The sequence below is a fragment of the Plecotus auritus genome, assembly GCF_963455305.1.
Source record: "Plecotus auritus genome assembly, chromosome: 8".
Taxonomy (NCBI): Eukaryota; Metazoa; Chordata; class Mammalia; order Chiroptera; family Vespertilionidae; genus Plecotus; species Plecotus auritus.
In genome coordinates, this window is record NC_137782.1 from 97,389,801 (window position 1) to 97,400,748 (window position 10,948).

The following is a 10,948-nucleotide window of genomic DNA, read 5'->3' on the forward strand; positions in this document are numbered from 1 at the left end:
ATACCCGAGGATATTTTTTCCATTGATTTTTAGAGAGAGTGGAAGGGAGGGAGTGAAGAGGGGAAGAGAGAGAGAGAAAAAAAAAATTGATGTGAAGGAGACACATAGATTGGTTGCCTCCCGCACATGTCCTGACCAGGGCCAGCAGCTCAGGTATGTGCCCTTGACCAGGAATCGAATCCAATGCTCTAACCACTGAGCACACCAACCTTGGCTGTAGATGAAGATTTTAAAATAAAAATAACTTCAAATAATGATTACTTATTGATGTATTCATTGTTGGATATGTGTATTATAAATGTTTCCTCTCATATTTTCTGAGATGAATTTTGTTATTTTTTTAAAATATATTTTTATTGATTTCAGAGAGAAAGGGAGAGGGAGAGTGATAGAAACATTAATGATGAGAGAGAATCATTGGTTGTCTCCTGCATCCCCCCCCAGGGATCGAGTCTGCAACCTGGGCATGTGTACTGACCAGGAATCAAACCTGACCTGGTTCATAGGTCAATGCTCAACCAGTGAGCCACTCCGGCCAGACAGATTTTGTTATTTTCAAATATTTTGTTTAATTCTTGCTGAGGATATGCTTGTTTGTTTTTCATTGATTTTTTAAAATTCTTTTTTAAATCATGTTTTTGTTTTGTTTTGTTTTAAATATATATTTTTTATTAATTTCAGAGAGGAAGAGAGAGGGAGAGAGAGAGATAGAAACATCAATGATGAGAGAGTATCATTGATCGGCTGTCTCCTGCACACCCCCCACCAGGATCAAGCCAGCAACCTGGGCATGTGCCCTTGACCGGAATTGAACCCAGGACCCTTTAGTCCATAGGCTGACGTTCTGTCCACTGAGCAAAACCAGCTAGGCCTGTTTTTTTATTGATTTTAGAGAGAAGAAAGGAGAGAGAGAAACTGATGTGACAGAGAATAATTGATCAGTTGCCTCCCATACGTGCCCCGACCAGAGAGTGAACCCACAAACTAGTTATATGCCCTGATCGGGAATCGAACCCACAGCCTTTTGGTGTAGGTGATGATGCTCCAGCCAGCCCTGGCTAGGCTCATGCATTTGTCATTAAATCATTAATTTTATTTCTTTGCTAAGATGTATTTGAGATTGATTTAAAAAATGACCGCCGAAACCGGTTTGGCTCAGTGGATAGAGCGTCGGCCTGCGGACTGAAAGGTCCCGGGTTCGATTCCGGTCAAGGGCATGTACCTTGGTTGCAGGCACATCCCCAGTGGGAGGTGTGCAGGAGGCAGCTGATCGATGTTTCTCTCTCATCGATGTTTCTAACTCTCTATCCCTCTCCCTTCCTCTCTGTAAAAATCAATAAAATATATTTAAAAAAAAAAAATGACAAATGGGTATTTGAAAAATGTTTCTAAGCCGTAAAACTTTTGAAAGTTAAGTATGCCAAAATGTTTCTCCTCTTAGATCTCCACCACCTATTGGATTTTATCCCACAAAGCTCCCTGTGTGAAGCACCTGACACCGTCAATGTAGACCCAGGCAATGATTCAGTAGGAGACTGCAGATCGGGGCAAGGCTCCTGACTGCCCAGGATGAACGGGGACGAGGAGTTCTTTGATGCCGTCACAGGTGAGCACAGAGAACGGGTCCATCATTCGCCAGTTCATGGAGTGCGAAGTCCCCACCCGGGTCTCAGACCTACTCTTCAGATTGAGGATGGTCAGGAAAGCATGTTCCCAGGCTTGACTCTCAGATCTGAGGAGAAAGCTCAGCTTTAGACTACAGGAAATAAAAAGAAAGGGCAATTCAGTTTTTAGTCTTTAAAAGAATTGCTCTTCCATGTAAATGCTCAAAGTTCAGTTATTTTCCATTTCCCACAGCCTTTCTAAGTAGCGGCACATAGCCTGTAGTTGGAAAGCTGCTTGGGTGTGCCCGAGTGGAAACAGCGTTGATGGGAGTGTTTGTATGAAGGTGGTGGGGCAGCAGGCTGGGTCACTGGGCTGGGTGGGACATATAAACTTAGAGCAGCCCCTTCCCCCCATCACAGTGACCACTTGAGGTCCAAAGCTCTTAAAGTTCAAGACAGCCATTTACTTTCTACCCACCACCCTCACGGCCCACTTTTGGAATCTTGTTTTGGGTACCCAGGTGTTAGTGACAGTCTTTCTAAGTGTAGTCAGGGGGCCACCTGTGTAGTTACTGCCAAAACAAAATGGTGCCCAGCACAGCACAAGGTTCTTTGTGACGGCTGTCACTGTCCCTTGACACACTTCGCTGTCCCCTGAGCCTTGTCAGCACATTCTCGGGGTGTGCGTCCATCACCACCAAGCTTCTCTTTCCCAAAGGAGCAGTGGGGGCCAGTGCATGGACAGGCAGCCCAGATTACTGATTTATTCTTGTGGGAAACCCAGGAGGAAGGAGGCACTGAGCACGCCGCCATCCCTCATGGTCAGGTGCGCCCTGTGGAGGTTCCCCCAGAGGTGTGTCTGTGACACACCTGCTCTTCACACTTCAGCTCCTGATGAGACTGAGCCCTTACTCAGTGGCGGGCTCAGGGAATTGTCCTCAGGCCTCCAGAGAGGCTGGCCTCCATGGGTCCCTCTCTCCTGGGAACCAGTGTGACCGAGACTGCTGGCCGTCTGAATTTCTGCCAGAGGATTCTCCCGGAGAGGTCTGGAGCTCACGTGGTGTGGTGTTTGGGTGGTGCCTCTCGTTTGTCTGCACAGCAGTAATGCTCTGCATGGACTCAGGAAAGGGGGAAAAGGCAGGTGAAATGATTTGTCACCTCCGTCCTTTGGTTCCAAAACAAACAATGGGAGGAATGACAATGGGAAGGGTCCCCTTGCAGTGAAGTAGCCGCAGAGACACAGAGCAGCCTGCTTCACTGTCTGGAGCACTGGGTTCCCCTTGTAACTCACCTAAAAAGTCTCTGAACCCAGCAGTTATTAGAGGAACGACTTCAACAGGCAACCACTTCCTCCAGGAAGGTCTTCAAGTCCAGGAAACCACGTACAGACTGAGGGTTAAAACTTCCCGAACTGGCCTGTTGGAAGGGGTTGTCTCTGAAGGATCAGATCACAAGTGATTTCAGGTTTCCCCTTTTCTACAGTAAATACATGTTTACAGAGCACTGGCTTAATTTGAGGCAAGTCCTTAACATAATTGTTAACAACATGTGGCCTGTTTACTGGGCACACGTCCGGCTGTAGTTGAAGCAAACGGTCCACATAAATCTCTCAGCACTGAGAGAGGTGTGTGGAGATGGGCCGCCTGGCACAGGGCAGTGGGCAGGCCCTGCAGACATGCTCTTAAGTCAGGATGCTTCAAGCTAAGTGTAGACTGAGGGTCAAGTAGATGTGCTTTTGGGATTGGCCGTGAACATTAGAGGCTCTTTCAGAAGACAGTGGTCAGTTAAGAGGTTCATTTCTAATATATCCTTTCAAAATCATCGTGCAATTAATCTCACTCCTACATTGTATAAATTTGTCAATGTGGGAGAATATGAAAGGATATTTTGCTTATTCTCAGTGAGGCTTAGCAGCAGATGTTGTAGGTTTGGTGTCTGACAACAATTAGCCCCTAGCTTTACACCTGGACCTCGCCTTACTTTCTGTGAAATGGCGCTGTTGGGGGAACCCTGAGCTCCTTATGAGCGCAGGCCCCTGCTGAAGTAGTCTGGGTTGTCACCGTCACCATCACCGGCAGGAGCCACCTCGCACTGGCGGCCCAGTCCCTCTGCCTTGCTCGGGTGCAGAGGGCCCATGCTCCAGTGCCTGCACCAGCTCTTTCTCGTGGGAGGGAGCATGCCTTCCTTCCCCACCATTGCCTGCTCCTTTGAGAGGAAGCCCTTTGAGGGGAATGGTCCTGGAGCACATTCCAGGGGGCTCTCTTCTTGAGGAGTTTGGGTGGCCTGGAGAACATATTCAACTGTAGTTTATGTGAGGCCTAAATAGCTCGTTTCCCCAGTTTTCTATGCTATGGAGGAGTGCTCTAGTTAAACCAGTCACTCGCTCTCAGTGACAATCAGTCCAATCGGTTCTGGTATTGGTATGGCACAGTGTCTGCCTTCCTTAGGAACCAGCCCAGTGGGTTGGATCTGAAGATGAGGTGTGGAGTAGGACTGCAGATCTTGTGCAGACAGGACACGCTGCCTCCCTGAGGGCCAGGTTAGAGCGTTGTAGAGGCTCCGGCCCAGAAGGGTGTGAGCCATTGAATAAAGCCACAGGAACCCTGTTCTAGGGCCCTGAGGCTGAACCTCAGGTCAGCGACAGTCCCCAGCAGGCCCGAAGGAACCTGGTGTATGTGAAATTCTGGTCAGAGTGGACGGTCTGTCTCCCTTGGAAGCTCCCCCAAGTGCTCCTGCTTCTCTGCCCTTCGTTCTTGGGAAGCAGACTTAATTAATCTGAATGTGCCCGTAGAAGCAATCTAGACCTTCAGGTATTCTGCTTGCACAGAATTCTGGGAGGCAGGCTTTTATCTTCCACGTCCTGCAAAAATGACCACTCTGTTTGTCTTGTGCAGGTTTTGATTCTGATAACTCTTCTGGGGAATTTTCAGAGGCCAGTCAGAGAGCCCCGGGAGGGCTGCCTGTGGACACCAGCAAAAGCAACGGCATTGGGGAAGCTGGGGAAAGGCCCCCACAGGAGAATGGGATTCAGAGGCACAGGTATGGCGTTCCACGTGTGTGATTTAGAATCTTCCAGTGTGTCCGTGACGGCCCCCAACATGCCGAGTCCTGAGGGCCATGTGGGCCAGCTCCTCTGACAGAACCCAGCATCCGTGTAGCCAAGATTTCCAGAGATCAGTGATGGCGCTTGTGCGACTCCTGGTCCCATCATCTGTAGAATGGCAGGATGGCCACCCTGCCCCACAGTGCTGGGAAGCCTGAGCACAGCGTGCGACCTGGCACCACACCTGGGGCCTGGCACAAATGCAGGGGGACCCTCCTCCTTCAGTGCAGGGAGACCACATTCCAGTCTCCTCTCAGTGTTTCATTCACAAGCCAAGAGATTCTGATGACAGTGTCCCGATGCATCAGCGGGGTGGAGCTCGTGAGGTGGTGTCAGTGAAAGGTGGGCCTCTGTCCACCCTGAGCTGGCTTGCATCTGGGCTCCAGGGCGCCATCCACCTTCACCCTGACCTGTTCTGAGCTTTAGGCCCAAATGCTTACTCCACGCCTGCCCTGGAGGACTCATACTTTTACTTGTTCGGTCGCTTGCTCGGCAGATGTTGGCACACCTCCTGCATGCTAAGGTGACCTGGCCTATGTAGGCCTGACCTCCGCTGTCAGCCCCTCCTCCGCACTCCGTGACTGGTCCATAGCCAGACATTGGCGAAGCTTCCCCTTTTTCTCCCCTTCCCATTACCCAACTCTGACACACACCTGGGCCCTTTCAGTCCTTCTGTCTGCTGTCACATCCACCCCATCCCCTGGGTCTCCTGCAGTCACCCTGTAACTGCACCCACACCCCCTCTTTCTTCATGCTGCAGCAGTCACTTTTTCAGACAGGTCTAACCAGGCCACATCCACCCCCCACTTAAAACTCTCAGGTGGGCCCTGGCCGGTATGCTCAGTGGTTAGAGTGTCAGCTTAAGCACCGAAGGGTCATAGGTTCCATTTCCAGTCAAGGGCATGTACCTGGGTTGCAGGTTTGATCTCCAGCTCTGTCAGGGCACATGCAGGAGGCAACCAATCCAAGTCTCTCTCTTTCTTTCTCTCCCTCCCTGCCCTCCCTTCACTCTCTCTAAAATGGAAAAAATATCCTTGGGAGCCCTAACTGGTTGGGCTTAGTGGATAGAGCGTCGGCCTGTGGACTGAAGGGTTCCGGGTTCAATCTGGTCAAGGGCACATGCCCGGGTTGCAGGCTTGATCCTCAGTAGGGGGCATGCAGGAGGCAGCCGATAATCACTCTCTCATCATTGATGTTTCCCTCTCTCTCCCTCTCCCTGCCTCTCTGAAATCAATAAAATATATGTTTTTTAAAAATATCCTTGGGTGAGGAATTAAAAGAAAGAAAACCATCTCAGGTGGGTATTCACATGGTGCCCCTCCTTGGGATTCGCGAACAGCACCCTTTTCCTCCCAGAAGTATCTTGGTGTGGACAGTGAACTCTAAGGTCACCTCCTCTAGGCTGAGGGGCAGCATCCTCTCCTCCTCTCTGGCCCCCTCCCTATTGTCTCTGGGCCCAGCCACAGTGGCTTCTCTTGGGTCCTCCAGGGCCCCCACATCAGGCTGTACCTGCCTGCCCCTCTCCACCTCCTCCATCTCCTCTGTCTCCTCTCCCCTCCTGTTTCCATGCTCCCTTCTCAGCCCCCTGCAGTCCAGCCCAGATGACAGTTGCCGATTGACCAGGTGTCAGTTGCTGGCAGCCTGGCATGTGGTGCTCTGTAAATGGCAGTTTTTCTCATTTTGTCTCCAGCTGCCTCTCTCTTTTCCCTCCCATCCCTGAAAATAAGCAGTGTGCCCTGACTCAGCTGCCCTAACTGACATCCCAAGGGGGAGCTTGGGGTCCTTATGGGGCGAGAGCACTACTGTCATCGTTCCAAGCAGAGTGCTGGAGCGGAGGCGCTGGCTCATGGTCTTCCCGTCCTGAGAGCACTGACCCATCCAGGGGAGCACCGGGTGGCTTCCGGGATGCAGGGAACCACTGGCTCAGTCTTCAGTCTTGGGTCCATCTTGCTTCCTGCAAAGTCGCACCTCTGTCCCACTGGGCACCCCTCCCTCCCAGATGGAGTCAGGGTCTCCCAGCCAAATTCCCAGAAGGGAGACCAGGCCCCGCTTGGGTCAGGGGTTCCCCATCCCAGTCTCCTGTGAACTGGGTCTCATGGTGCAGACATGCCTGTGGGGCTGCCTCTGATCTGCAGGGAGGTCACTGGGGCAGGAATGTGCCTCAGGAACACACACACATTGAAAGGGGCAAACAATGCATTTCTGAAAAGGTTTTCTTTCTTTTAAACTATTTTATTAAACATTTTAAAAAATATGTGTTGTTTTTTATTAATTTTAGAGAGAGGAAGGGAGAGGGAGAGAGAGAGATAGAAACATCAATGATGAGAGAGAATCATTGATCAGCTGCCTCCTGCATGCCCCCGACTGGGGATCTAGCCCGCAACCCAGGCATGTGCCCTGATGCTCAGTCACAGAGCCACACTGGCTGGGCTGAAAAGGTTTTTTTGTTTTTTTTAAAATATATTTTACTGGTATTTCACAGAGAGGAAGGGAGAGGGATAGAGAGCCAGAAACATCGATGAGAGAGAAACATCGATCAGCTGCCTCCTGCACACCTCCCACTGAGGATGTGCCCGCAACCAAGGTACATGCCCTTGACCGGAATCGAACCCGGGACCCTTGAGTCCGCAGGCCGACGCTCTATCCACTGAGCCAAACCGGTTTCGGCAAGGTTTTCTTTTTTTAAAAAATATATTTTATTGATATTTCACAGAGAGGAAGGGAGAGGGATAGAGAGCCAGAAACATCGATCAGCTGCCTCCTGCACACCTCCCACACCTCCCACTGGGGATGTGCCCGCAACCAAGGTACATGCCCTTGACCGGAATCGAACCCGGGACCCTTGAGTCCGCAGGCCGACGCTCTATCCACTGAGCCAAACCGGTTTCGGCTGAAAAGGTTTTCTTAATGTAGTTCCCTCTTGGGAACCTTGTGGCCTCTGTCCATGGTTCTGCGGTGCTGCAGGCAGCTGGTACACTGCTGCTCTGGGGACAAGACAACCTGTCCTCAGCTCTGGAAGGAGCGTCATTGGTGTGGTCATGGTCATTTTCTCCCAGGGTTCCTCCCACATGTCCATTCCTTTGGGACTGAGCTAACAGGCTGATCTTTTTCTCCCCAGGCATGCCAGGAAAATTAGAGAAAAATGGTCATTGAGCAAAATCACCAGTCATAAGGGAATCTCATATTGGATTAATAATAACATGTGTTGCTGTGGTTACTGTTTTTCAGGACGTCCTTGCCGGCCCCGATGTTCACCAGGAGTGACTTCAGTGTGTGGGGGATCCTGAAGAAGTGCATCGGCCTGGTGAGTGGGCAGCCTGTCCGAGCTCTGCGTTAGGCAATATGAACCCACAGAAGGGTTCACTCCCCACATTTTTTTGCTTTGTTTTGTTAATCATCACTCAAGGATTTTTAGAGGAAGTGAAAGGAAGGGAGAGAAACAGAGAGAGAGAAACATTGATGTGAGAGAGACACATTGATTGGTTGCCTCCAGGGCCAGAATGGAGCCTGCAACCAAGGTACCCTTTAGTCCATGGGCCGATGCTCTGTCCAGTGAGCCAAACCGGCTAGGGTGACCCTGCAGATTTATAAGCGGCATGGAGTAAAGATGATGAAACTGGAAAGGCACAAAGATGTAAGGGGAGGAGGTGAGGAAGCGAGGTTACTGATGGACAGGAGGAAACAACTCTCTAGGTTAAACTTGGAACGTTTCCCTCAGTGTTCTGTGATGTGCTCTTGGTAATTGGTGTGAAATGGGGGTGTTTGTGGGGTTCCTGGACACACACACAGGGTGAGACCCAGAAGGCCATCCATGAGGGCTGCGGGCAGAGTTCTGATGCTTGGAGTCTGTGAAGTATTTTCCCGTGCCTCATCTCACTTAATCCTCACAGAAGTCCTGGAGTGGGTAGATAGGAGACTCGATAGAATCCTATTTTCTTTTCATTAGCCAGAAAAGAGAGATTTAGAAAGCTTAGAAACTTGACCCGGCTGAAAAGAAGTAAGAAATGGTGGACCTTGAAAATGACTTCAGGCTTTGTCACTGCTGCAGTTAAATATTTACCCTTTGTTTTCCCTGTGTGATCTACAATAATAATCTGCTTCTTGTTGATAGTTACTGCTGTGTTGCTGACAATTACCTGAAAGAGAAGTTGGGGTGCTTCACTGGGCTGTAAAAAGTTTAGCTAAATCAGAAAGCAGATCTAATTAAGCAAGTTTATTCTATATCTATAAAAGGCTAAGTTGACTTGTGCATGTGTGATACATATAAAGCTCTCGCTGTCGCCAATCACACACGTGTTTCCATCTGTCATTGTTGATCGTTAATTTGGTTGACACTTCTATTATAGAGAAAGGGTGAATAGCGATACTAAAATATTTCTTCTAATTAATTTCCTTTCAATGTGCACGAATTCATGCTCCGGGCCACTAGTCTATATATATAAAAGGCTAAGTGGTCATCTGTCCGTCCCTTCAACCGACTGACCAGCCAGTACATATGATGCGCACTGGCAATTTAAAAATAAACGTTGATTCGCGCATGCGCGATACATTTAAAGGTCTCGCTGGTGCCAATTGCACGCATGTGTTTCAATCTGTCATTGTTGATCGTGAATTTGGTTTTTTTGGTTGACATTCTGAAGCTGAAAGAAAGAGGCATTGTCGACAAAATATGTCTGAAGACCAACTATTGATACTTCTATTATAGAGAAAGGGTGAATAGCGATATTAAAATATTTCTTCTAACTAATTTCCCTTCAATGTGCATGAATTTGTGCACTGGACCAGTAGTATTTCTTATATTTTGCTAAAGGATGGGGCTCTTTTTTAAAATATATTTTTTCATTGATATTTTTAGAGAGGAAGGGAGAGGGAGAGGGAGAGAGAGAGAGAGACAGAAACATCAATGATGAGAGAGAATCACTGATTGGCTGCCTCTTGCACGCCCCCACTGGGAATCCAGCCTACAACCTGGTCATGTGCCCTGACCGGGAATCAAACTGTGACCTCTTGGTGCATGGGGCGACTGCTGAGCCCAACTGCTGAGCCACGCTGGCCAGGAAGGATAGGGCTCTTTTTAAACATGACCACCATGATACCGTCAGGTGTGCACTCTGTTCAGGGTTCCCATTGTCTGTGGTTTTGCATCTGTGTGTGGGGTCCTTCCATCGGGAGACAGCTTGTTGCTCCTGCTCTGAGTTTAAGAACTGCTGGGCTCAGTGCCAAGACCCATGCACTCATTAGGGCTGCAGGTCAGCGCCGCACTGACCCGCCTCACGTACTACCTGGGCTGTCTGCGGTGAGTGTGGTGTCATTAGGAGGTCAGCACCAATGAACGAATCTTCCTCAGAGTCTTCAGATTATGTGTTTGATTCACTACCATCACCCAATATACTAGCATAAGTGACTAGTATGTCTTTTTATGTATTTTTAATTTTTAAAATATATTTTTAGTCATTTTAGAGAGAGGAAGGGAGGAGAGAGAGAAACATCGATGAGAGAGAAACATCAACATCAATCAGCTGCTTCCTGTATGCTCCCTACTGGGGTCAGACCACAACCTGGGCACGTGTCCTGACTGGGAATTGACTGGTGACCTCTTGATATATGGGTTTGCCCCTTTCAATGTGTGAGCGACACTGGGCTCTTTTTTATGTATTTTAAAAGAATGGGGTTTAACCTGCTGGACATGCGCCAGTGTACAGGTTGATCCATCTGTGGCTGTGAGAGCCTCTTCAAGGCTCCAGCTCACCCTGGACCTTTATTGTCCTAGCCTGCAGCCCGACACTCGTAAAGGGAGAGAGGCCTCGGGACCATACTGGGACCTGGGGAGCTGCGGGATTGCTCTTGTTCCCAGTCTTTTTTATGTATTCTATGGGAGACAGCAGCTGTGCTTTGATTTGTTTCAGGGGTGACAGGATTGATTTGACCTCTTCTGGCTCATGTATGTGTCTCTTTTCTCCCCCACACACCGACACTTCCAGGTGTTGACGCTGGTGCTGCCTAGTGCTGATGGTTGAGCCTAGCATGTAACCAGTGACTCCCTCGCTTTATCCCAAGTGCACAGCAGTTCTGGGAGCAGGATCAACTCACCCAACAGCGTGTTTGCCCCGAAATCCAAGTCCTTTGGTGCCCCTAGATCTTGCCGTCCTCAGGGTGCTACTCCTATCCCTGCTTTGGGGGAAGGGGCTCCTCTGGGTGGTTGTGCCCAGGGCTGTTCCATTTTATTCTCCATGCGTGCAGA

The 10,948-nt window shown here is 49.4% G+C and overlaps 1 protein-coding gene across 6 annotated transcripts in view; it reads left to right on the forward strand.

The window, feature by feature from the left end:
* Positions 1-10,948, forward strand: part of OSBPL2 (oxysterol binding protein like 2) — a 42,438-nt gene that overhangs the window by 12,539 nt on the left and 18,951 nt on the right. For 5 of the 6 annotated variants that reach the window (XR_013961507.1, XM_080685826.1, XM_080685827.1 and 2 more), the window contains 3 exons: positions 1,442-1,606; positions 4,499-4,643; positions 7,936-8,011. Coding sequence is in view for 5 of the 6 variants with exons in the window: in XM_080685826.1 (XP_080541952.1) it covers positions 1,570-1,606; positions 4,499-4,643; positions 7,936-8,011 (258 nt within the window). In the remaining variant the exon portion in view is untranslated. The remainder of the gene's footprint in view (positions 1-1,441; positions 1,607-4,498; positions 4,644-7,935; positions 8,012-10,948) is intronic. The other variant, XM_080685830.1, reaches the window with a different exon arrangement.